Genomic DNA, 27,768 nt, shown 5'->3' on the forward strand with positions numbered 1-27,768 from the left:
GACACTTGACAGAGGAACTCTGCCTTGAAGGCCAGCATCCCGGAGTCGCCTCCACTGTTGACGTTGAAACTGGTGTTTTGCGGGTACTATTTAATGAAGCTGCCAGTTGAGGACTTGTGAGGAGTCAGTTTCTCTAACTAGACACTCTAATGTACTTGGGCTCTTGCTCAGTTGTGCACCGGGGCCTCCCACTCCTCTTTCTATTCTGGTTAGAGCCAGTTTGCGCTGTTCTGTGAAGGGAGTAGTACACAGCGTTGTATGAGATCTTCAGTTTCCTGGCAATTTCTCGCATGGAATAGCCTTCAGTTCTCAGAACAAGAATAGACTGACGAGTTTCAGAAGAAAGTGCTTTATTTCTGGCCATTTTGAGCCTGTAATCAAACCCACAAATGCTGATGCTCCAGATACTCAACTAGTCTAAAGAAGGTCAGTTTTATTGCTTCTTTAATCAGAACAACAGTTTTCAGCTGTACTAACAGAATTGCAAAAGGGTTTTCTAATGATCAATTAGCGTTTTAAAATGATATACTTGGATTAGCTAACACAACGTGCCATTGGAACACAGGAGTGATGGTTGCTGATAATGGGCCTCTGTACGCCTAGGTAGGTATTCCATAAAAATCAGCCGTTTCCAGCTACAATAGTCATTTACAACATTAACAATGTGTACACTGTATTTCTGATCACTTTGATGTTATTTTAATGGACTTAAAAATGTGCTTTTCTTTCAAAAACAAGGACATTTCTAAATGACCCCAAACTTTTGAATGGTAGTGTAGGTATTACAGACTCAGTCAGGGAGAGGTTGAAAATGTCAGTGAAGACACTTGCCAGTTGGTCCGCGCATGCTTTGAGTACATGCCAGAAATAGGCCTAGTCTAAAGTTTGTCAGTCATGTCCTGTCAACGGCGAAAATGATCTGATTTCACTATTTCTGTGAGAACGTTGTAGACCGATTGGTGAGCAATATCCAAATGCTCCATCTCCCCCATATAAAAAAGTATGTCTTAACACCCCAGTAGAATTAGCTTCAATGTTATTCTCATTGCCTTGCTTACTCCTCCATAGCGTGGAAGGAAGCCAGTCTGTTTGGGTGTTGTGTGGTGTGAAGGAGTACCAAGACTGCTTTGTTAGTCTATGGACCAAGCCCTGGTCTAGTATGTACAGTGCACTCCTGTTTTAGCTGTTGATTCTGGCCATGTGGGATAGCCTGTGATGACTCTGGAGCAGTGGACATTGCAAAGACGGATGTCTGTAGATGGTGGGTGTTTCTCAAAATGCATGCTACCGTGCTCCCAGCACGCAAATTGGAGCACGAGAGGGTTGGAGTATGAGTCTTTTCTGGTGTTTTGATGGTGGATATCTGAGCGTGTCTAGCATAATATGTCAACCCTGTTGCCCATAAAAAGACAGTCATTTTTTTTATTTTTACAATTTCATTTTTTTGTGAAGCTTGCATTCAATTGCTACTCCCTTCTGCACACCACAAGCTTCCATTCCCCTGTCACAAGGGAATTGATGGCTGATTTAAGAAGTTGTCAACCCTGTTACGGTCAACCGTGTTACTTTATTTGGCACTTAATAGGCACTTAGAATAGTCATTTTTTAATTTAACCTCTTGAGATTGGAAAACATGTTTTTATGAAGTTGAACATGTGCTCTTTATGACAGAATGTTAAAATTAGGTGAAATCAAAAGTTGTTTTATTTACAAGGTTACTCTTCTCAAAAGCCACCAAATTGGTGAAATGACCCATGTACAACACTCCTCATTCCAGGCTTGTCCTCTGATAGTAGCATAAAACATACCTACAGTGGATTCGGAAAGTGTTCAGACCCCTTGTTACGTTACGATTCTAAAATCGATCAAATACATGTTTTCCCTCATCAATCTACACACAATACCCCATAATGACAAAGCGAAAACAGGTTTTTAGAACTTTTGCAAATTTATTAAAAAATAAAAACCAGACATACTTTATTTACGTAAGTATTCAGACCCTTTGCTATGAGACTCAAAATTTTGTTTAGGTGCCTCCTGTTTCCATTGATCATCCTTGAGCTGTTTCTACAACTTTTGATTAGAGTCCACCTGTGGTAAATTCAATTGATTGGATATTATTTGGAAAGGCGCACACACCTGTCTATAGAAGGTCCCACAGTTTACAGTGCATGTCAGAGCAAAAACCAAGCTATGAGGTTGAAGGAATTGTCCATAGAGCTCCGAGACAGGATTGTGACGAGGCACAGATCTGGGAAAGAAGGATACTAAAACATTTCTGCAGCATTGAAGGTCCCCAAGAACACTGTGGCCTCCATCATTCTTAAATGGAAGTTTGGAAACACCAAGGCTCTTCCTGGAGCTTGCCACCCGGCCAAACTGAGAAGGGCCTCCTCAGTAAAAGGCACATGACAGCCCGCTTGGAGTTTGCACCTAAAGAACTCTCAGACCATGAGAAACAAGATTCTCTGGTCTGATGAAACCAATATTGAACTCTTTGGCCTGAATGCCAAGCGTCACGTCTGGAGGAAACCAGGCACCGCTCATCACCTGGCCAATGCCATTCCTATGGTGAAGCATGGTGGTGGCAGCATCATGCTGTGGCAGGGAATGGGAGACTAGTCAGGATAGAGGGAAAGATGAACAGAGCAAAGTACAGAGAGATCCTGATGAAAACCTGCTCCAGAGCGCCCAGGACCTCAGACTGAGTCAAAGGTTCACATTCCAACAGGACAACAACCCTAAGCACACAGCCAGAGAACAAACTTGTTCTTATTTGGGCACTGCAGTTATCACAATTCGGGTTCACACGTGTTTCCCCAACATCGTAGTTGATGAAGAAATGGTGCATGTAGTTGATATCTGCCTTTGCTTGCTTGGGCCAGCTCTCTTTTTGATGGGAGGCATTAGAGTCTTAGACCATTCTCCTTGTATGACTGGTGGAAGAGAGTCAGGCGTGCTCTACTTTTGCTGAAAGACAAATTCCAGATACAAATATTTTAGCATTATTATACAATAGATGTGAAGTGGCATTCTGAGATAACATCACTACACACAACGTCTGCTGGCTAGCTAACAGCAAGCTTTAACTAGCAATACAAACCGATTGTCATAGCTACCTAAAGTTAACCAAATAGGTTCAATGTTAGCTAGCTAACATTAGGCTATAACTAGCAATGCGAAATGGCATTCTGAGAAAACATCACTAACGTTACACACAATTCATTCCCGTAAATTAATGTTATTCAGCAAGCCAGCATCTAACCTCAGCTAACGTTAGCTAGCTAACAGCAAGCTTTAACTTGGGGTCTTTTGTTTAGACATGTCAAGTTAACTTTAACTAGCTTAAAAATGAACTATAATCCCTATCCATAGAGTAATGTTACTAGCAATACAAACTGATTGTCATAGCTAAAGTTAACCAAATAAGTTAGGTTCAATGTCAACGTTAGCTAGCAAGCCAGCCATCTAACCTCAGCTAACGTTAGTTAGCTAACAGCAAGCTTTAACTTGGGGTCTTTTGTTTAGACATGTCACGTTAGCTAGCTATTTTTTTTTTTACTATAATCCCAATCCATAGAGTAACGGCACTAGCAATACAAACCGATTGTCATAGCTAAAGTTAACCAAATAAGTTAGGTTCAATGTTAACGATAGCTAGCAAGCCAGCCATCGAACTCCAGCTGGCTAGCTAACAGCAAGCCTTAACTTGCAATGAAAACAATTTTCTGACAAAATTAGAAACGTATAATATCTGAAACTGTAGCTAGATTCTTACCCATATACATGGATGAAAGCGTCACAGCAGACTGCAACCCCTTTCATTAAATAAGACGTCCTGTGTCGTTTCCGTTTTGTTTGTACAGCTTGTTTGGCCCGTTGTGTTCCACTGATTTCAAAACTCGGTCAACTTCTTCCGTGACAGCAACACTGTTAATCGCTGTTTCTTCCCCATCACCATCATCAGAAGACTCTACAATGTCTTCTAAAAATGATTTTTTTCTCTCACCTAAATCAGGGATTTATCATCTGATTCATTTTCAGAGTCAGAGAGAATCAGCATGGCACGATCGTCCTCAAGGAAGTAGTCCATCACAACTTTTTCCCACTGACCTTTGTCGATAGCACCTGATCAGCAATGTTATTGAAAGCAGTAGCAACATATTTGCACTTCTGATGCTTGTCTGACTTATATCTTTCGAAAAACGTTACATCTTTCGAAAAAACTGCAGTAGAAAGGATTATCTACGCATAATGAGCAGCTCATTTTATAGACAAGATGCTACACCGCAGACCAATCTGAAAGTCATCTCTCGGCATGTCCAGGCCACTCATTATCTCAGCCAATCATGGCTAGCGGGAAGGTTCCTTGCTTTTTCTTTGGCTAAACCAACTAGGCTCGTAATTTAACAACTTTATTCGTATTTACAGATGGCATAAAAGTTTGTTATGAAGGCACTTGAAAGTTCACATGTTCGAGAAGGCATTTCTGCCCCCCCAAAAATATATATATTTTTTAATGTTCAAACGGCTCTCCTGTGAAGTCGTGACTTGCGACATACGCCGAGTTTCCTGAATCGGGTCACAAATGTCTCAGCTGTGACTGTTGGCTGTTAGTGTGTGTGAGCGTGTGTGTGTGTGTGCTGTAAAAGGAGAGGATGCATATAGCTTAGTAGTGCTGTACACACATTTGTGTACCACATTATGGTGTATGTAATATGATCTGTCGATGACTCATTGTGTCTATTGTGTTCGTTGTGACTCATTACATAACATAAACTAGTCTAGATTAATGACTCACAGACACTACATGTAGGCTAAGCCTAACCTAGCTGTCGTGACTCTAAAAAGCTACACAGACTGACTGAACTTTGAACCAAAACATGAACTGTAAGTGTACGGAGAGAAGGTTTTAGATAATTTTCTCTTTTTTGCAGTTTTCTTTATTTCCTTATGGATCAGTCAAGTCAGACAAGCATCAGATCTTCAGTCAGGATTGGAATATTGAGCAGAATCCAATTAATTTGGTTGTAGGCAGATATACAGTGTCTAGTGAAATTCTTCACACCCCTGCACAATTTTCACATTCTGCAGCCTTAAATTAAACTCAAATGAACAACGATGAAATGAAACAACAAATTAAATTAGAATTTTCCCCTACTGGTCTAAATAACATAATACACACTTTCAAAGTGAAAGAAAAATTATATACATTTTCTAACATTTATAAAAAAATAAACGCAAAGATTTATTGATTGAAGTAGGTCGTCATACTCCTTGCTGTGGCACATCTAAATACATTCAGGAGCAAATATTTTCATGAAAAATCACACAATTAGCCTAGTTGAATTGGGGCCATCTGTGTGCAAAAGTAATGGTTCTCATAATTTAAAAAAAAAATCCTCTGTATATGTAAGGTCTCTCAGCTGGTTAGTGAGTTTCAAACAAAGATTCAACCTCAAAGTCACCAAAGTGCTTTAGAAACATGTCTGGGATACATTTTGAAATAATTCCAATACAGTGAATATCCCTTTGTTTATGGTCAAGTATGATGTTAAGCTGTGGAGGGTGTATAATATCACCATGGCACTGTAAGAAACTGGTCATCCTTCTTAACTGAGCTGCGGGAGAGACTGGAAACTGCTCAGGGATATCACTGTGGGGCCAAAGGTGATTTAAAACAGCCACGTAGTTCATTGCATGACCTGAGAGAAAAACTATGAATGGATCAACAACATTGCATTAACTACACATTACTGGCCTGTGATAATAATCCATTCCAAACCATCCTTCTTGTTTGCAATAAGACCATTCAGCAATACTGTAAGAGAACTATGGCAAAGAAATGAACTTTTTGGCATGAATGCAAAACTTTAGGTTTGGGGCAAATCTAGCACAAAACATCAGAGTGAACTGTCATCAACGTATGCTTCTGTATTCACCGCTCTCTCTTGGGACATTCACTTGCCTAGGCCCCATAGGCGGATCGAAAGGATCCCACCCTAGTCACCAAGTTAGCCGACAAATGTAGAGAAAGAGAAGTGCCTTAGCGGAATGCAATCCTACGATCCTGCGGTCCACAGACCAGAGCTCTACCATCTAAGGCAAAACCCAGGCTCTTGACGGAGACAATAGAATTCTCATTACTGCATGTTACAATAGTAAAAACAAAATCTGTTTGTCAACTCATTGCACTAATTGTATATTGAATGTAGTATTTGAGATGCTCAGACAAACCCTTGTATCTGTAGTTGGTGTTCTTCAACTCCAGGATGCACTAGACTGTAAGACAAAACCCACAAAGAAAAGAACAGGTACGTGCATATGTGGTATAAATAGTGAAGGCAGGGCTGTTTCTGTCACGACTTCCGCCGAAGTCGGTTCCTCTCCTTGTTAGTTCGGCGGTCGACGTCACCAGTCTTCTAGCCATCGCCGATCCACCTTTCATTTTCCATTTGTTTTGTCTTGTTTTCCCACACACCTGGTTTACATTCCCTCATTACTTGTCGTGTATATAACCCTCTGTTTCCCCCATGTCTGTGTGTGAAATTGTTTGTTGTAAAGTGTTTGTGCACTCTGACTGGTTCGCGACGGGTTATTTTGTACCCATATTTTGTTGTTCTGGGTGCCGTTGGTTTTGCACATTGAACTGCTCCGGTTATTACCCAGTTCTGCTCACCTGCGCCTGACTTGCCTGCAGCCAGTCACGCACCTCTTACAGTTTCAAACTGCAGTAGGATGGTGAATAGCATTTGGTTAATTTCAATGGTGACAGAACACATGGAGAGCTGAATAGATCACGGGAGACAAAAGTGACAGACAATAATGAATTTAAAAAATCATCATAGCAAAGGATTGTAGTTTGAGAGCTAGAAACGAACATCCTGGCAGTCTTAATAATGCCAACATAAGTAAGCTAATAAGATAGAGGCAGAGTTCTCTGCAATCATCCTACTCCAACTGTTGACATGGATAATGTGGCATTTCTTATGTGTCAGGATTTAAATTAATGGGTCCTGCCTTAATGACAGTACTGTATTAGCTTTACACGACTTGTCCTATAGATTTTTGCATTCTTAAATTATTATTTGTAATAAACTGATAGCTAAAGCTCCCTATCCAGAAATGACATGCTAGTGATAAAGCTATCTCCTCATGCGAGCTAGCAACAGGTCTACTTGTTGAAGCTAACTAGCTAGCTAGTTACATTACCAATGTTGCTGCGTTCTAAGTTGAGAGTCATTTTACAGCATATCAAATCAAATCAAATTTCAAATCACATGTGCCGAATACAACATGCGTAGACCTTACAGTGAAAGGCTTACTTACGAGCACCTAACCAACAATGCAGTTTAGAAAAAATGGGTAACAATAATAAATAAAAGTAACAAGTAATTAAAGAGCAGCGGTAAAATAATAATAGCGAGACTATATACAGGAGGGTACAGAGTCAATGTGCGGGGGCACTGGTTAGTTGAGGTAATATGTACATGAAGGTAGAGTTATTAAAGTGACTATGCATAGATGATAACAACAGAGAGTAGCAGCGGTGTAAAAGAGGGGGAGGGGCGGCAATGCAAATAGTCTGGGTAGCCATTTGATTAGGTGTTCAGGAGTCTTATGGCTTGGGGGTAGAAGCTGTTTAGAAGCCTCTTGGACCTAGACTTGGCGCTCCGGTACCGCTTGCCGTGCGGTAGCAGAGAGAACAGTGTATGAATAGAGTGGCTGGAGTCTTTGACAATTTTTAGGGCCTTCCTCTGACACCGCCTGGTATAGAGGTCCTGGATGGGAGTAAGCTTGGCCCCAGTGATGTACTGGGCCGTTCGCACTAGGCCGAGCAGTTGCCATAATAGGCAGTGATGCAACCAGTCAGGATGCTCTCGATGGTGCAGCTGTAGAACCTTTTGAGGATCTGAGGACCCATGCCAAATCTTTTCAGTCTCCTGAGGTGGAATAGGTTTTGTCGTGCCCTCTTCACGACTGTCTTGGTGTGCTTGGACCATGTTAGTTTGTTGGTGATGTGGACACCAAGGAACTTGAAGCTCTCAACCTGCTCCACTGCAGCCTTGTCGATGAGAATGGGGGCGTGCTCGGACCTTCTTTTTCCTGTAGTCCACAATCCTCTCCTTTGTCTTGATCACGTTGAGGGAGAGGTTGTTGTCCTGGCACCACACGGCCAGGTCTCTGACCTCCTCCCTATAGGCTGTCTCATCGTTGTTGGTAATCAGGCCTACCACTGTTGTGTCATCGGCAAACTTGATTATGGTGTTGGAGTCGTGCCTGGCCGTGCAGTGATGAGTGAACAGGGAGTACAGGAGGGGTCTGAGCATGCACCCCAGAGGGGCCCCTGTGTTGAGGATCAGTGTGGCGGGTGTGTTGTTACCTACCCTTACCACCTGGGGGCGGCCCGTCAGGAAGTCCAGTATCCATTTGCAGGGTGAGGTGCTTAGTCCCAGGGTCCTTAGCTTAGTGATGAGCTTTGAGGGCACAATGGTGTTGAATGCTGAGCTGTAGTCAATGAATAGCATTCTCACATAGGTGTTCCTGTGGATCTGTTGGGGCGGTATGCAAATTGGAGTGGGTCTAGAGTTTCTGGGATAATGGTGTTGATGTGAGCCATGACCAGCCTTTCAAAGCACTTCATGGCTACAGATGTGAGTGCTACGGGTCGGTAGTCATTTAGACAGGTTACCTTAGTGTTCTTGGGCACAGGCACTATGGTGGTCTGCTTGAAACATGTTGGTATTACAGACTCGGACAGGGAGAAATTGAAAATGTCAGTGAAGACACTTGTCAGTTGGTCAGCGCATGTTCGCAGTACACGTGCTGGTAATCCGGCTGGCCCTGCGGCCTTGTGAATGTTGACCTGTTTAAAGGTCTTACTCACATTGGCTGTGGAGAGCGTGATCACACAGTCTTCTGGAACAGCTGGTGCTCTCATGCATGTTTCAGTGTTATTTGCCTCGAAGTGAGCATAAAAGTAGTTTAGCTTGTCTGGTAGGCTCTTGTCACTGGGCAGCTCTCGGCTGTGCTTCCCTTTGTAGTCTGTAATGGTTTGCAAGCCCTACCATATCCGACGAGCGTCAGAGCCGGTGTAGTATGATTCGATCTTAGTCCTATATTTGTCGGAGGGCATAGCGGGATTTCTTACAAGCTTCCGGGTTAGAGTCCCGCTCCTTGAAAGCAGCAGCTCTACCCTTTAGCTCAGTGCGGATGTTGCCTGTAATCCATGGCTTCTGGTTGGGGTGTACGTCCAGTCACTGTGGGGACGACGTCATCGATGCACTTATTGATGAAGCCAATGACTGATGTGGTGTAATCCTCAACGCCATTGAGGAATCCCGGAATATATTCCAGTCTGTGCTAGCAAAACAGTCCTGTAGTTTAGCATCTGCTTCATCTGACCACTTTTTTTTTTATATAATCACAGGTGTTTCCTGTTTTAATTTTTGCTTGTAAGCAGGAATCAGGAGGCTAAAATTATGGTCAGATTTGCCAAATGGAGGACGAGGGAGAGCTTTCTATGCGTCTCTGTGTGTAGAGTAAAGGTGTTCCAGAGTTTTTTTTCTTGCACATTTAAAATGTATTGGTGGTATCGCGTTTTTATAACTAAAATAGTCAAAAAAGACTTTACCTTATAGCAGTTTGTTGGAAGGAGATCGCTCTCGAGCTGTCACCAGCGGTGTTTACTCCCTTAGGTATGGAGAACGTGATTGGCAGACGTGATTAGAAGAGATGGTACACAGATTTTGATTGGTTTACTGTTTAATCCTTGGCAGCGTTTGCCTGTCCAGCTAGCAAACTTAAAATTAAGATTATTTTTATTTTTTAAATACAAGAATTGACATGGCCAACAAACAGAAATGTGTTCAGATTAAATAAATAAACCCGATATGTAAAATCTAGCTCCTTCACAAAAACTAAAGCAGATACAGTGCTTCGGCCCAACTCCCGAGAGGATGATTTTGATAGCCTAGCAGTCCTTGGTCCAACTGACTCGACTGCCCCCTCACAGAGAGAAAGAGAACTGCAGGTTTTCAGTGAATTTATGTAAATCACAATGCTCATTTGAATTTCCTGCGATGCAGGAAAATTCTCTGCGACAACAGAGTGGTCCAATTAAGATCCCACATCTGTATGTGCAACCATAAAGCGGCCGGTATAGATTTCAAATGGCTATTAACTTGAAGCACTTAGCTGATAACATTGCTTCTCGTTATCCTGTGCTGTCTCTTTCTGTTTCTATCTTTCTCTCCCTTGTTATGCCCCTCTTCCTGTTGCACCATTTTTATTTTGCTCCCCATTCTCACCATCCCTTTCCTTCACCTTCATCCCTACCTCTCTCTCTTTCGCTCTCTCCCTCCACTCCTCTCCATCTCTCTCCGCCTTTCCCTCTTCCTTCCCATGCCCCATCTCTGTCTGTCTTACTTATTGTACTTCTCTCTCTCTTCTCTCCCTGTCTCTCTAAATCTCTCTGTCTCTGTCTCCAGGTGTAGAGGAAGATGAGGACGTGAAGGTGATGCTGAAAGGCTCCAGCATGGTGAAGGTACGCTCCCCACGCTGGCAGAGGAGACGTACGCTGAAGCTGCTGGACGATGGAGTCACCGTGTGGTGCGAGTCCGACAAGTTCTCCAGCCGCTCCAAGGCCCAGCAGTCCTGTGAGTGTGTGTGTGTGTCTGTGTCTGTGTGTATGTGCATCCCCAATCCATTCCCCCAAAAACAGAGCATCAATATCATTGAATGTAAGCATACTCTATAACATAATGTTCTTACTAGATTGTTGTCAGGTTATTACATAACCTAGCTTTTTTCACTTTTAATAACACTGGTATAAGACAAGTAGGCCTAATTCCAGACCTTGTATTGGAAATTGTAAGGCAGAAGAAGGAGATATTTCAGGGAGACAGTTTTATGAGCACTGATTGGAGGGCCTTTGCTTGAGTTGCAGTTGATCACAGACTTGGCATATGGGCTTGTAAGGTGAAACACATGTAAATACAACCCCTTATATGGGCTGTGTTAACGCCCTGCTTTGGGATGTGGGGTTCACTGTATGTACTCATACAGGCAAACACACACACACACACACACACACACACACACACACACACACACACACACACACACACACACACACACACACACACACACACACACACACACACACATACAAGCACCAGTCATTATAGTAGTGATGTATTTTCAACCTATCCTAGTTTAAGTTGAAACACGTCAAATTAAAGGACATGATATGGTGGTAGGAGTTTCCCTCGACTGTGGTTTGTCCCATATAGTTACCATACAACACAATCATGGGGTACCACGCTCAACTTAGAAACATGCCCTTCAATTGCTGTAATAGTAGATTTGGTTTGTGATGTGGCCAAACGTGTGTGTGTGTGTGTGCATAATTTTTGTCAATTATACCTTTAAACTTAAACCTGCGCCTCATTTCAGTGTAGATGAGCTTACTGTAGGAGAGATTGTAAAATATATAAAATACAAATAAATAAGAATAGCAGTAACTAATGCATTTTGTAAATAAAGAAAGACAGATTGCATGTCATCATTCTTACACAAATCATTCAGCTTCAATCTTAGCACATACAAAGCAGTTTAATTGTTTGAAATCTTCAAATGACAATATTGTGACAGTGCAATAACAATGTGAGGACTATACTTAGATATATAGTTTTGATTAACACATTATTATATATTTTTTTTAGATTTAACTAGTCAAGTCAGTTAAGAACAAATTCTCATTTATAATGAGGCCTACCGGGGAACAGTGGGTTAACTGCCTTGTTCAGGGGCAGAACGGCAGATTTTTACCTTGTCAGCTCGGGGATTCGATCCAGCAACCTTTCAGTTACTGGCCCAACGCTCTAACCACTAGGCTACCTGCCACATGAAATCATTGCAATCTGATTCTGTAGCTTTTCACACTTTAAAATAAAGGAATAGAAGACATGTTCATCAAGGAGAGTATACAAAAACAGATTGATACTGTATATCTCACATGAACAAAAACAGAACAACATAGTTGCATTCTTAAAAAGATAGGGAAGAACGTTGACATGAGTAATATGGTGAACTCTTCATTACAACCTCTACATTTCATCTTCTTGATTTAATGGAGTAAAGTTGTCACGTCACAAAAGGTTCAATCAAACAAAGGCTGAACAAATACTGTACTCTACCCATGCTTTTGTCCTTCTTATCATATGTTTGATTATCAGCCTATTCACGTACTTTTCTACTCTCCTGGTTCTTCTAAAATCAGCCCTTGAAAAACAATATACGTCATAAGGAAGGCTGCGTCTATACTTGAACAAATCAAATGTTATTTGTCACATGTGCCGAATACAAAAGGTGTAGACCTTACAGTGAAATACTTACTTACAAGCCCTAACAACAATGCAGTTTAAAAAAAGGTAAAAATAGAAAATAATTAGTTACAAACAATTAAAGAGCAGCATGAAAATAACAATAGCGAGGCTATATAAAGAGGGTACCGGTACAGAGTCAATGTGCGGGGACACTGGTTAGTCGAGGTAATTGAGGTAATATGTGCATGTAGGTAGAGTTATTAAAGTGACTATGCATAGATAATAACAGAGAGTATCAGCAGTGTAAAAGGGGGGCAATGCAAATAGTATGGGTAGCCATTTGACTAGATGTTCAGGAGTCTCATGGCTTGGGGGTAGAAACTGTTTAGAAGCCTCTTGGACCTAGACTTGGTGCTCCGGTACTGCTTGCCATGCGGTAGTAGAGAGAACAGTCTGTGACTAGGGTGGCTGGAGTCTTTGACAATTTTTAGGGCCTTCCTCTGACACCGCCCGGTATAGAGGTCCTGGATGGCAGGAAGCTTGGTTACCCAGTGATGTACTGGGCCGTTCGCACGTTGAGGGAGAGGTTGTTGTCCTGGCACCACACGGCCTGGTCTCTGACCTCCTCCCTACAGGCTGTCTCGTTGTTTTTTGGTGATCAGGCCTACCACTGTTGTGTCATCGGCAAACTTAATGATGGTGTTGGAGTCGTGCCTGGCCGTGCAGCCATGATTGAACAAGGAGTACAGGAGGGGACTGAGCACGCACCCCAGAGGGGCCCCAGTGTTGAGGATCAGCGTGGCGGATGTGTTGTTACCTACCCTTACCACCTGGGGGTGGCCCGTCAGGAAGTCCAGGATCCAGTTGCAGAGGGAGGAGTTTAGTCCCAGGGTCCTTAGCTTGGTGTTGAGCTTTGAGGGCACAATGGTGTTGAACGCTGAGCTGTAGTCAATGAATAGCATTCTCACATAGGTGTTCCTTTTTTCCAGGTGGGAAAGGGCAGTGTGGAGTGCAATAGAGATCATCTGTGGATCTGTTAGGGCGATATGCAAATTCACGTGTTATGGCGCACACCTGTCACCTTCGTTACGCGCAACAGCACATTATGACACTCATCTGGAATCCATCACCTCCTTGATTACCTGCCCTTTATATGTCACTCCCTTTGGTTTCTTCCCCAGTCATCATTGTTCCTGTTTCATGTCGGTGCGCTGTTTGTGTTTCTTGTTTTTGTTCATTTATTAATTAAATGTATTCACTCCCTGAACTTGCTTCCCGGCTCTCAGCGTACATCGTTACAATTACACAGCATGTAAAACCCCCAATAAATCCCCTGCAACTTACATTTCGATGCACGCACAACATTCAGACATTCGTGTTACTGTCGACAATAAAATGTATTCCGAAACGTGCGTTTTCTCCCTTCGGACGACGACAACACTCTGACCTGAGTGGGTGGGTGCAGTGTCCAGATGCGCCTTCCCAAGCGCTCTGATTAGTTGGGAATGGTAGGGCTATGATGGGTGGGGGATAACTAAGGTAGGCTGAGCAGCCAAACTAACGGCACTTAAGGGAAACTGAAGGGACTGTGAGGGGAAGTTAGTTAGAGGGGAGAGGAGCAGGACGGCCTTTTTTTACAGCCAATATTTCTTATGGGAATATTAACATCCACGAAAGGCCTCTAACCTAAATGGTAAAGTCTCTAATGGGGGCCACAGTATTTAAAGGGCCAAAGAGTCTGAAAAGCCACAGGCCTCGAGTGGAAGCTTATTCCTAGCGGCCTAATCCTACCTGGCAGGATAGGCAGGGCTTAGGGACCGCCCCGCGAGGGAGGTACACAGATACTCAGAGACAATCCTAGGCCACCCCATGGAATGCCTTGCGGGTGGGGGAGGGCCCTCTAAATCAGCTGCTGCCGGGAAGCTGGGCCCCATTCTTAGATGCTGAGTGCAATGCCAGAAGCTGGCCACGGCTGAAGCCTACTGCAGCAGAGAAATGTGGCATGCCAGCCACAACTGTCGTTGGCAGTTCTCTGGCTGCGGCTGAGGCTGATGACTCTTTCACACTGCTGAAAGCGATGACTCCCATGTTGGAGCATGTGGGGATCCCTGGGCGAGGATCATCAGGGATCTGGAGGCAGGGGTTGGCTGGGCCCCAGAGACAAGGTCAGGTGGCCTCCCACATGGGAAGGGTTGAGGGTCATCCAAGGCAGGAGGCGGGTGGCCCCCCAGAACTAGAGACAGCAGGCCCCCCGGGTCAGGGAACAGTGGTTCACCCAGGTCAGGGAGCTGAGGGCCTAGCAGGGTAGGGGATTCGGAACAATGCTAAATCGGAGGCTGCAAACCTAGCCAAGGAATGTATAGTTTAGCGCTAAAAAGGCGACTGGGTGCAGGCTGAGGGCTGCAAACAGTCTAACTTCACACCTAGAGAAGCAGATAACTCCAGGTCTAGCGGGACGGGCGACCCAGGGCCTAGGACTAGGGCAGGTGGTTTGGCATGTAGCACTGACCGAGCTGACTGCTTGCCAACTGAGGCTGGGGGCTGACAACCAACTGAGGGCAGATGTTGCAGACCTAGTGGGGCAGAGAACCTATAGCCTGGCGGAGCAGTGGACTGAGGGTCGACTAGAGCTGGACACAAGGAAACTAGAACGGCTGAAGGCTGGGAGCCTAGTGCTGAAAACTTGACAGGGAGTCTTGACAGGGAGAATGTCTCTGTACCTGACAGGGAAACCGACTCTGGACCTGACTGGGAGAACGACTCTGAACCTGACAGGGAGAACGTCTCTGAACCTGACAGGGAGAACGTCTCTGAACCTGACAGGGAGAACGTCTCTGGACCTGACAGGGAGAACGTCTCTGGACCTGACAGGGAGAACGTCTCTGGACCTGACAGGGAGAACGTCTCTGGACCTGACAGGGAGAACGTCTCTGGACCTGACAGGGAAACCGACTCTGGACCTGACAGGGAAACCGACTCTGAAACTGACAGGGAAACCGACTCTGAAACTGACAGGGAAACCGACTCTGAAACTGACAGGGAAACCGACTCTGAAACTGACAGGGAAACCGACTCTGGACCTGACAGGGAGAACGACTCTGAACCTGACAGGGAGAACGACTCTGGACCAACCAGCGACACTGATGCTGGACTTGGAGAATAGTAGAGCTCTGGGACTACTAGAGAAACTGGTACCTTTTGAGCCTAGCAGGGCAGGAGCCTGATGACCCACCTGGGCTAGGGACTTAGTGCTGACAAATGCTGGAGACAACAGACCTAGTGCAGCTGGAGACTAATGACCTAGTGCTAGGGACTGAGGGCAGACGAGGGCTGAGGACTGAAAATCTAGCACAGGTAACTTGTGGCTTAGCAGGGCAGGAGGTTCTAAGCCTGGTGGGCTAATGAGCTATGGGCTGACTATGTCTGGAGACTGCGAGCCTAGTACAACGAACTTGGGACCTAGTAAGGCAGGAGGCTCTAAACCTGGTGGGATAGGCAACTGCCTACCAACTAAGGCAGGGGGCTGCGATCTGAACAGGGCAGGATACACGAGACCTACTTGAGGGTCAGGACATACTTGGCCTACTGGGAAGGCAAGGAACTCTAAACCTAACCCTACCAGGAAGAAAGGGAACTCTAAACCTACCATCAAGGAAGGGAACTCTAAACCTACCATAGATGCAGGATACACTAGACCTACTTGAGGGCAGGACACTCAAAGCCTGGACACTTTACACCTACCAGGTAGGCTCGAAACTGTAACTATAACCCTACCAGGTGGGCAGGGAACTCTAACTCTACCGGGAAGGAAGGGAACTCTGACCCTACCAGGAAGGAAGGGAACTGGACAACTAGGTCAGGGGGGACATCAGGGGTGACTTCTGGTGGGTCACCCGGGGTGATGTCTGGCAGGTCCCCTGAGGTGAGGTCTGTAGGTAGCAGGACCCTCGGGCTGGAACTATCACAGTGGTAGCAGGTGGGCCAGCAGGGACTCCAGGCCTGGGACTGGCAAGTCCCACCAGACTGTGACTGGAGAGGCCCCAACGTCTGGGCTGTACTTCTGCAGTAGCTGCAGGCTGTGGCTCCATCCAAGGAGCGGGTGAAGAATCCAGTGCCAGGAGCAGTGAGGGGCTCTTGGGGGAGAGCAGGTGGAGTCTTTGTGGCTGAAAGTTCCAGAGTAGCAGACAGTCGGACCTCGGGCAGTAGGAGGAGTAGGAGTGATGGTGCTCCCATGGTGGTGACGATGGCTATAGCCAGGGAGGCCTAGAGCAGTGGTGGTCAGGAGACTAGCGGCGGTACTGGTGCTCCCGCAGCGGTGACTCAGGTTGGGAGGGACTGCCCTCCTGATCTCTTGCTGCTCGTGACGCAGGTACTCATATTCCCTCATCAGATCCCAACTGGTGAGGGTGTGGTCATTCCCTGACCACTGAGGAGGCCTGGAGCAGGGCTGGTAGTCTCTTAGATGAAAGAGGTGTGTAGGGCCTCGCAACTCATCTTCCTCAGATGCATGGCGGCTTCGTGTGGCGGTGTGGGTGGTGACAGCAGCCTCATACGTCTTGGGGATGCTGGATAACTCGTCTGCATCCTGGGGAGAGGAAACAACTCCTCTTCTGGGTACTTCAACATCTCAAACTATAGCCAATCAGAATCCGTCTTGAAGGACCATGTAAAAACTATTGGTCGCTAAATCCTGAGAAATTATGGACCGTGTAGAAAACTGTTCGTCACTAAATCTGGCTCAAAGGACAATTTTTTTAGGTGCGGTATAACTAAGGTATGCTGAGCAGCCAAATTAACGGAACTTAATGGAAACTGAAGAGACTGTGAGGGGAATTAGTGTGTGCCCAGTGGGAGTGTCCTACCACTGGGCAGACACTGGTTGAATCAACGTTGTTTTTACGTTTGAACCAATGTGGAATAGACGTTGAATTGACGTCTGTGTCCAGTGGGTCCCATTTGGAGGTAAACATTTTTTTTTACACCATCTGTTTACACAAAGGGAAGGGTTTCTTAAGGCCACACTGCAAATGTTTCAGTGATTTCAAATAATTACGTATTATTACCAAAAAAAGTTACCACAGTTACCAAAGTTAGAATTTCTAAGGGAATGATATATCAAATCATATATTTTTTTCATGAATAAAATAGACAAATGAAATAAAAATAGAATCAAACAAAAGGATGTGATGCCTTTGCAGCCTTTGAAAATAGTTGAATGGTTAATGGATAATGATTAATCAGTGCTTATTCATCTAGGCTTATAAAACACATGTTCCGCCCGCTCAAAGTCCAAGCTCAGAAAAAGATAAAGGCATGAGGTAGCAGCTGATCGACAGATTAGATTGACAGTTGTGCTGTTTGATAACAAACCAGGACCAGTCCTGTGCTTCATTGGTCAAACAATGCACAAACAAGAGGGATGAATCTCAGCCCTATTTCATTAACCAGTTGGGCTGGTTAAAAAAGTTTTAAAGGCCCAGTTGCAGTCAAAAAATGTGATTTCCTGTGTTTTCCACACTTTGAGGTGAGGTTGGAATAATAGTGTAAAATTGTGAATATCATGATGCCCTTTAGTGTGAGATCTATTTGAAAAGACCGCCTTATATTTCAGCCTGTTTTGGTGGGATGGCGTTTTGGCCTGCCTGGTCACATCACCAGGTGGGAAATGAGTTACTATACCAATAGAAAAGAGAGTTCCAAACCTCTCTGCCAATAACAGCTAGCTTTCAGTTTTCCCCTCCCCACTTAGACCACTCCCAGACAATCCTAGCAAAATTCTTGCTTGAGAAATTGCTCTTTGCTAAGAAGTTATTTTTATTTATTTTTGATCATTTTGATTGAAAACAATCACAGTAAGGTACTTATCTGTTATCTGATAAAACCGGCTGCATTGGACATTTAAAGAAATTGTGTCAACGATAGTGGACATCATACCTGCTGTATTTCAAAATAGCCCATTAAACGATATTATCGTATACCGCCCTAACCCAAGCTGCGTGTGTGGGCATGGGTATGGGAATCTGTGTGCTTATCCACATGTGTGTAATAGGGTCCTCTCCTTTGACCACCAATAGCAGGGTGTGTGTCCGCCCATCTCTAGCTCTGGAGAAGCCTAAAAAGCCTATCATTAAAACCAACATTTCTCTTCACTCACCATCAAAGACTAGACATGTTTACTCTGTAATAGCTATGGGCAGAACCTAGTTTGAGAATTCAGTTCAGCACAAATCACTTGGACTTTTACAGGAATCATGCATGTCAACGTGAGATGTGCATGAAAATGTGAGTTCCCCACACTAATCTAATGTTAGGATTCTTCCCTAGTGTCTCAGTCAATTAACGAAGCATACAGATCCCTATGCAGTTCTGTAGAACACAAAATAAATACACGCTGTTATATGCTCCCAAAGTGTAATTTATTGGGAGAACGTTGCGACCCCAAACTTGGTCTTTGCCAGGACAATGTTTTCACCAAAACGTTGTCCTACTAAATTACACTTTGGGAGCATAATACCAGTGTGCAGATGTCTTTTTTCCTACATTATCCTCTCTAATCCAGCACCTGAGACAAGTGTTTTTATGGATGTGTGCATACCACCCTACTACTTTCCTATTCAGATCGTCCTATTCAGTTCTTGCTTGCTCTCCACCAGAGCCCTGCACTCCCGTGGTAGAGAGTGCAGATAATGTGTGCTTGTAGAGTCTCTACCAGGGCCCGACACTTATTTTGAAAGTGGTTGCCAAGCTGGGTAACCAAGTTGGTTGCCAAAATCACTTATTTGGTCCATTTTGGTAGCCCTGGCAACTGGGCAGTGGGCAAAGATTAATGTCTCCACTGTTTTCAGTGAGAAGTAGAGATAGACAAATAATATTAGGTAGCCTCACAGATGAATGGAAAATATGAATATGGCTTATTTTAGCCAGTTTATTGCACTGTGTGTGATTACCTAAGGAAACACACATGCACACACACTATCCATTTGCGGAAAAGAGGTAGTCAAGCAAACATGTTGAAAATACAGTAGTGTCTGCAAACACCTCTGTCCTATTTTCAGGCCTCCCTGTTTGCATTTGTGTGTGTGTGTGTGTGTGTGTGTGTGTGTGTGTGTGTGTGTGTGTGTGTGTGTGTGTGTGTGTGTGTGTGTGTGTGTTTGTGTTTGTGTTTGTGTACACCCGCATCATTGCCCATTCAGAAACCAAACCTACCTTCACCAAAATGACAGCTCACCTACAAAGACAAACAAAGTCAAACAAGAGTAGCTTGTATTTAGCTGGTAAAATCCCAATATTTATTGCGTAACTTCCACCCCGAAACAGTAGAGACTTACAGGCTACAATGGATAGAGCATTGAATGGACATGAATGAGCTACAACCATGCAATGGCATAGAACTACAAAAGCACAATATGTACGATTCTATATGATAATACACTGCAACAATAAACAGTAGGCTATGACACAGCACTACTCAATAACAAGGACTGTATCTAATAGGCATATATTACGTAGTGGAGTAGGCTAATGACTAGCATGTTTGCTAACAAGTATTATACTCCAGCATTGTTGAGTACTTGTTCGTGATTGGTTACAAAGGCATTCTAGAATGGACATTAAAACCAGATAACGGGACAGTTGAAAAGATATCGGGACACCTTGCAATATGTGCCTACTCATGCAGACCGTACTTGCTACAAAGTTACAGAAAGCTAAACCAACAACCAGACAAACCGAAATTGGATACATTGTAAATGCAGGTCCAATGAGGAAAACTTAGCTAGCTAGCTACCTAGCATTGATTTGTTTTTGCAGAGACATATTTTTTTTTAGCATTTGATAACCTAATGTGGCGAGTGATGAACATGAATTTCTCCAGTCCCTATGTTGCAGTAAGTGGCGCTATGCTGTCAAATCCTCCCACATGTTTCTAGTTTTACCTGCTGTTTTCAGCAACTGTTATTTTAGAATTTGGTTGTCCAGATTGGAAGGTTTGCTAGCAAGAAACTATTTAGCTAGCTTCTAGCCTAGTTTTTTATAAGCAATGCGATCTCCTTGTAATGAACAGTGGCGAGTGTCCTGACGAGAAAGGTAACTTTTCTCGCTATGCCAGGCAAAATCGGGCATCATCAGCTCATTGTTATGGATGTATCCAAATAAATGTCAATAGATAACAGCTTAAACCAACGCAAATGCAGCTACTTTTCTGTTATTCTGGCTGCAGAGGTCGTGACTGTGTTAGCCATAGCTAACGTAAACTCATACATCGCCTTGGTCCGTACAATTGCCCTTATTTTAGCGCTCCAAAAACGTAATACTTCCAGATCAACTGTAATGTCAATACCATTGTAAAGCACAATTTCTCCCCTTTCCAACATTATCAATTACATGACCTAAACGCTGCCTGTTTCTGCATAATTCAAGCAAGCAATGAGCCCCGGGTGGGGAAGCGAAACTAATGCGTGATAGTGAGAAGGAGAGAGGTTGTGTGGGAAAATTGCTTTTTTTCACTCGATCTGTCCTATTTATCACCTTATCGCCTCTACAATGTAAATAAAACACTATAAAGAGTTTATATAATGTGTCATTACATACCTATTTGAAGGTTTGTGTCGAATTTGAATCGGGTTTTTAGGGCGGTGCTAAGGTGATCTTAGAAGTAAACAGCGGCTTTGAGAATGATGATCGCATGCAATGATGACGCAAAAAATGACTAGGTATCCTTACCCCCGTCACTGTCCATTTCTTGTTTTTAAACGATGAGAGAAGTGCTACACCTGGTGGAGAGAGTTTGTAAGACAGAAATAGTTGCTTTATGCGTGCTGTACGTTACGACATGACACGTCACGATGTAACGGAGGGTCCGTTTTTTCAACTTTTCTCCAATACTATAGAGCCATGTCGATCAACGCTTGAATAGAAACCTAGTTCACACCCCCGATTTTGAAGTCAACACAGTCGCTACAGTCCCATTAGTTTTCTTTGTAGCCTCGTTTGAATGTTGCGGGTTGCGCACATTTGTACGGAATGGGGTGAGTTTACGTTAGTTGGCTAACTAGCAAGCAAGGGACAAGAACGTTGCCGGAACATATAGACCGAACAACTGGGTCACGTCCATAAATATCGAACTAATCAAACAAACTAATCGAACGAACAACTAGCAACCAAAACGATGAGAAAGTATAAATTCTCTTAGAAAAATATAAATATCAACAAAAGGTTTTTTCTACCGGTAAATGTGTCCTTTAGCATTGTTTTCTTTGGCAACTGTGGTATAAGCAGGATAAATGCCTCCGATCTGTACATTACCTTTGAAAAATGAACTCGGCTCCGCCTCGTCCCGCATCGTCGTCCATTATTTCCAAGGTAATGTACAGAACGGAGGTGTTTATCCCTTACATAAACAACGGCAGTGTAAGAAAGGACTGTATTTACATGACGGTAAGTTACCTAAAGCAGAGCTACAGGTGAAGGAGACAGTATTTTTATTTTTATTTTTTTTAACCTTTATTTAACTAGGCAAGTCAGTTAAGAACAAATTCTTATTTTACAATGACGGCCTACCCTGGCTAAACCCTCCCCTAGCCGGGGCGGCAGGGTAGCCTAGTGGTTAGAGCGTTGGGCTAGTAACCGAAAGGTTGCAAGTTCAAATCCCCGAGCTGACAAGGTACAAATCTGTCGTTCTGCCCCTGAACAAGGCAGTTAACCCACTGTTCCTAGGCCGTCATTGAAAAATAAGAGTTTGTTCTTAACTGACTTGCCTAGTTAAATAAAGGTTAAATGTAAGTCGCTCTGGATAAGAGCGTCTGCTAAATGACTTAAATGTAAATGTAACCCGGACGACGCTGGGCCAATAGTGCGCCGCCGTATGAGATACATACATAACATAATAATTGTTATATTATGACTACTTATAGACGCATACAAAGCCAAATTAAACAACAACTTACTTTGTGTTCACGCATCCCATGCACTTAACTCCACCCACGATAACACTGTCAGGCTCAAGGCAATATTTATACTCTTGCGGGGAACGTGCAACGGACCTGTCTGACCAGTGCAGGGCTAGCTATGAGCATCTGACCAATCAGATAATGCCTGATCGGTGCATGGACAGAGTGTGGAATGCATGGAGAGAGCATGATTGGCTGAAGCCACGACCTGGGGATGATCGATATCTCTCACGTGAGGGGAAGCTAGACTACATGGCACAAGACAGATATGAACAAAAACACAAACGCAAGACATTAGTCCCACAGCAGGGGGGTTCTGTAGCACATGAATAAAACATTTATGCACACATGACTAAGTCACTTTGAATAATTGTCTGCTAAATGGCATATATTATTATTATATTATTCTTGGCTTAGGTGCTTTAGTGGTGTCTGTCTTTGGAGAGTTGTTTGTTTCTTAACCTTGACTGGCCACTGTTAATACAGTAGAAAATAGATATCCTAGGAACTCTGTTGTTCATAGGCCTACATGATCCCGTCAATAATGTCCCCTTGTCATACCGTTATAGCCGCGGGAAGTAGGGGTGCTGAGGGTGCCCCCCCCCCCCCCCTTAGAAAATGTATCGTCACCCCCACCCCAGAACATCTTCCCTCGGCAATGCATACCGTAAGACTAAAGTGATAATTGGAGGTATACAAACAGTGCTATTCAAATAAATCTCCTTGAACTGATTTGTTGAATTGGAGATGTGTATGAAGACCTTTGTGAAGAAGAGAGACGCTCAGTAGTTTGTGCCAGTGTGTACCAAGAGTCTATAGTGTCTTAGTGTGCTTGGAATCTGTCCAGCTACTGCTCTCAGAACGATGCCACCTAATCACACACACTGAGAGAAAAGATAGCAGTGCACTGAAGACCTGTCAGGAGATTCACACCTATAGCACTCTACTGTGTGTGATTACTAATTGCTTGTTTGCTAATTCAGCTATTTGCGCTTCATTTAGCAGACTCTCTTAACCAGAACAACTTACAGTAAGTAGTGAGTGCATACATTTTCGTACTGGTCCCCCATGGGAATCAAACCCACAACCCTGGCATTGCAAGCACCATCCTCTACCAACTGAGCCACACAGGTGTCATTTCATTTGTTCTTCCCTTCCCCTCCCTCTCTCAGTCTCGGTCACGGACGTGGAGTGTGTACGCGAGGGCTTGCAGTCGGAGACCCTGCGACAGCTGACGGGCTCAATTCCCGAGGGCCAGTGTCTCACTGTGGTGTTCAAGGGGGCCAGGAAGAGTCTGGACCTGCGCTGCCAGACTGACGAGGAGGCCCAGCGCTGGGCAAGGGGCATCAGGACCCTCCAGGAGAGGGTGGAGAACATGACCCAGAAGGAAAAGCTGGACAAATATCCTTTATGGTTGATGGTGACGATGAAAATGATGATGATGGTGATGATGGTTTTTTCTGGATCAAAATTAGGTTTAGGTGGTGGGTGTGGTCATGGGCCTCAACTGGCAGCTTAATTAAATAGTACCCGCAAAACACCAGTCTCAACGTCAACAGCGAAGAGGCGACTCCGGGATGCTGGCCTTCTAGGCAGAGTTGCAAAGAAAAAGCCATATCTCAGACTAGCCAATAAAAAGAAAAGATTAAGATGGGCAAAAGAACACAGATACATGAAGGCCAGCATCCCAGAGTCGCCTCTTCACTGTTGACGTTGAGACTGGTATTTTGCGGGTACTATTTAATGAAGCTGCCAGTTGAGGACTTGTGAGGTGTCTGTTTCTCAAACTAGACACTCTAATGTACTGGGCCTCCCACTCTTTTTTCTATTCTGGTTAGAGCCAGTTTGCGCTGTTCTGTGAAGGGAGTAATACACAGCGCTGTACGAGATCTTCAGTTTCTTGGCAATTTCTCGCATGGAATAGCCTTAATTTCTCAGAACAAGAATAGACTGACGAGGTTCAGAAGAAAGTTCTTTGTTTCTAGCCATTTTGAGCCTGTAATCGAACCCACAAATGCCGATGCTCCAGATACTCAACTAGTCTAAAGAAGGCCAGTTTTATTGCTTCTTTAATCAGGACAACAGTTTTCAGCTGTGCTAACATAATTGCAAAAGGGTTTTCTAATGATCAATTAGCCTTTTAAAATTATAAACTTGGATTAGCTAACACAACGTGCCATTGGAACACAGGCGTAATGGTTGCTGATAATGGGCCTCTGTACGCCTATGTAGATATTCTATAAAAAAATCTGCCATTTCCAGCTACAATAGTCATTTCCAGCATTAATAATGTCGGCACTGTATTTGTGATCACTTTGATGTTATTTTAATGGACTTAAAAATGTTTTTTTTTCAAAAACAAGGACATTTCTAAGTGACCACAAACTTTTGAACGGTCTTGTGTATACTGTATATATGTATATAAACTCAGCAAAAAAGGAAACATCCTCTCACTGTCAAATACGTTTATTTTCTGCAAACTTAACATGTGTAAATATTTGTATGATCATGACAAGATTCAACAACTGAGACATAAATTGAACAGGTTCCACAGTCATGTGACTAACAGAAATGGAATAATGTGACCCTAAACAAAGTGGGGGTCAAAATCAAAAGTAACAGTCAGTATCTGGTTTGTACTGCAATGCATCTCCTCATGGACTGTAGCAGATTTGCCAGTTCTTGCTGTGAGATGTTACCCCATTCTTCCACCAAGGCACCTGCAAGTTCCCGGACATTTGTGGGGGGAATGGCCTTAGCCCCCACCCTCCGATCCAACAGGTTCCAGATGTGCTCATTGGGATTGAGATCCGGGCTCTTCGCTGACCATGGCAGAACACTGACATTCCTGTCTTGCAGGAAATCATGCACAGAATGAGCAGTATGGCTGGTGGCATTGTCATGCTGGAGGGTCATGTCAGGATGAGCCTGCAGGAAGGGTACCACATGAGGGAGGAGGATGTCTTCCCTGTAACACACAGCGTTGAGATTGCATGCAATGACAACAAGCTCAGTCCAATGATGCTGTGACACACCGCCCCAGACTATGACAGACCCTCCACCTCCAAATTGATCCCGCTCCAGAATACAGGCCTCGGTGAAATGCTCATTCCTTCGACGATAGACGCGAATCCGACCATCACCCCTGGTGAGACAAAACTGTGACTCGTCAGTGAATAGCACTTTTTCCCAGTCCTGTCTGGTCCAGCGACAGTGGGTTGGTGCCCATAGTAGAGGTCGACCGATTATGATTTTTCAATGCCGATACCGATTATTGGAGGACAAAAAAAGCCGATACCGATTAATCGACCGATTTATAATTAAAAAAAAAAAAATTACATATATATATATATATCATACACACACACACACATTTTTGTAATAATGACAATTGCAACAATACTGAATGAACAATGAACACTTTTATTTTAACTTAATATAATACATAAATACACACTCACACACACACACACAGCTCTGAAGTGACAATGATACTGAAGTCTGCTTAGGAGACAAATACTCTCAACTTTTTGAATAAAAATAGAGTTTAAGTTACCTGTGATGAATGTTGAAAACAAAAACTGTCATTTCTATATGCAGGAAATCCTATTTTAATAATGGGCATGGTAAGAATTGACGACCAAAGTGCGAGTCATAATTCCCATGACACCTAGCAAAATCTGAAAAGTGGTTCCTTCGTTTATTCCATAGGATATTTTTAGATTCACTTAAAATTAGGTCTGTGTTTCGTGTAGGCTTATACCACCTTGCCAATTTCATAACTGTAGATATCCATAGGACAAGGTAACTCTGATCAATATTGGCTAAATATAAGCGAAGATAATTATTTTTGTAGAGTGGATTTATGTTGACAAACGTTACCTTATCCTAGTGAGATTTACACGGGTATCAAAACGTCGAGGCAGTTTAAGCCTGCACGAAACACAGACCTTATTTGAAGTAGATCAAGACATTCTCTATGGAAGACATGAACGGTAAAATAACGAAGGAACCCCTGTCAAGTTCAGCCGCAAGTTATTACAGGAATTATAACGCGTTGACTATTTCTCTCTAAACCATATACCTTTGACTAATCCGGAAACTATCACCTCGAAAACAAAACGTTTATTCCGTTCCGTATTTTATCTAACGGGTGGCATCCATGAGTCTAAATATTCCTGTTACATTGCACAACCTTCAATGTTGTCATAATTACGTAAAATTCTGGCAATTCTGGCAAGAGCCAGGCGGCCCAAACTGTTGCATATACCCTGACTCTGCGTGCAATGAACGCAAGAGAAATGACACAATTTCACCTGGTTAATATTGCCTGCTAACCTGGATTTCTTTTAGCTAAATATGCAGGTTTAAAAATATATACTTGTGTATTGATTTTAAGAAAGGCATTGATGTTTATGGTTAAGTACATATTGGAGCAATGACAGTCATTGATTGATTGTTTTTTATGATGTAATCAGTGTTAGAGCATTGGACTAGTTAACTGTAAGGTTGCAAGATTGAATCCCCCGAGCTGACAAGGTGAAAAATCTGTCGTTCTACCTCGTTCCTAGGCCGTCATTGAAAATAAGAATTTGTTCTTAACTGACTTGCCTAGTTAAATAAAGATTAAATAAAGGTGTAAAAAAAAAAACGGCAAATCGGCGCCCAAAAATACCAATTTCCGATTGCTACGAAAACTAGAGAAATCGGAATGGCCGATTAATCGGGGCCGATTTCAAGTTTTCATAACAATCGGAATTCGGTATTTTTGGGCGGCGATTTGCCGATTTTTTTATTTTTTGTATTCATTTTTATTTTTTATTTACCTCTAGCCCATAGGCGACGTTGTTGCCGGTGATGTCTGGTGAGGACCTGCCTTACAACAGGCCTACAAGCCCTCAGTCCAGCCTCTCTCAGCCTATTGCGGACAGTCTGAGCACTGATGGAGGGATTGTGCGTTCCTGGTGTAACTCAGGCAGTTGTTGTTGCCATCCTGTACCTGTCCCGCAGGTGTGATGTTCGGATCTACCGATCCTGTGCAGGTGTTAACGTGGTCTGCCACTGCGAGGATGATCAGCTGTCCGTCCTGTCTCCCTGTAGCACTGTCTTAGGAGTCTCACAGTACGGACATTGCAATTTATTGCCATGGCCACATCTGCACATCTACACATCTCATGCCTCCTTGCAGCATGCCTAAGGCACGTTCACGCAGATGAGCAGGGACCCTGGGCATCTTTCTTTTGGTGTTTTTCTGAGTCAGTAGAAAGGAGTCTTTAGTGTCCTAAGTTTTCATAACTGTGACCTTAATTTCCTACCGTCTGTTAGTTGTTAGTGTCTTAACGACCGTTCCACAGGTGCATGTTCATTAATTGTTTATGGTTCATTGAACAAGCATGGGACACAGCGTTTAAACCCTTTACAATGAAGATCTGTGAATTTATTTGGATTTTTATGAATTATCTTTGAAAGACAGGGTCCTGAACAAAGGGATG

General features: G+C 43.6%; 1 protein-coding gene across 1 annotated transcript in view; it reads left to right on the forward strand.

Annotated features, from left to right (window-relative positions):
* The window catches only part of plcd3b (phospholipase C, delta 3b), a 53,151-nt gene that overhangs the window by 8,470 nt on the left and 16,913 nt on the right, over window positions 1–27,768 (forward strand). The window contains exons 2-3 of the mRNA XM_038991549.1: window positions 10,491–10,658; window positions 23,449–23,677. Of these exons, the coding sequence (XP_038847477.1) occupies window positions 10,491–10,658; window positions 23,449–23,677 (397 nt within the window). The remainder of the gene's footprint in view (window positions 1–10,490; window positions 10,659–23,448; window positions 23,678–27,768) is intronic.

This window comes from Salvelinus namaycush, chromosome 4, assembly GCF_016432855.1.
Source record: "Salvelinus namaycush isolate Seneca chromosome 4, SaNama_1.0, whole genome shotgun sequence".
Lineage (NCBI taxonomy): Eukaryota > Metazoa > Chordata > Actinopteri > Salmoniformes > Salmonidae > Salvelinus > Salvelinus namaycush.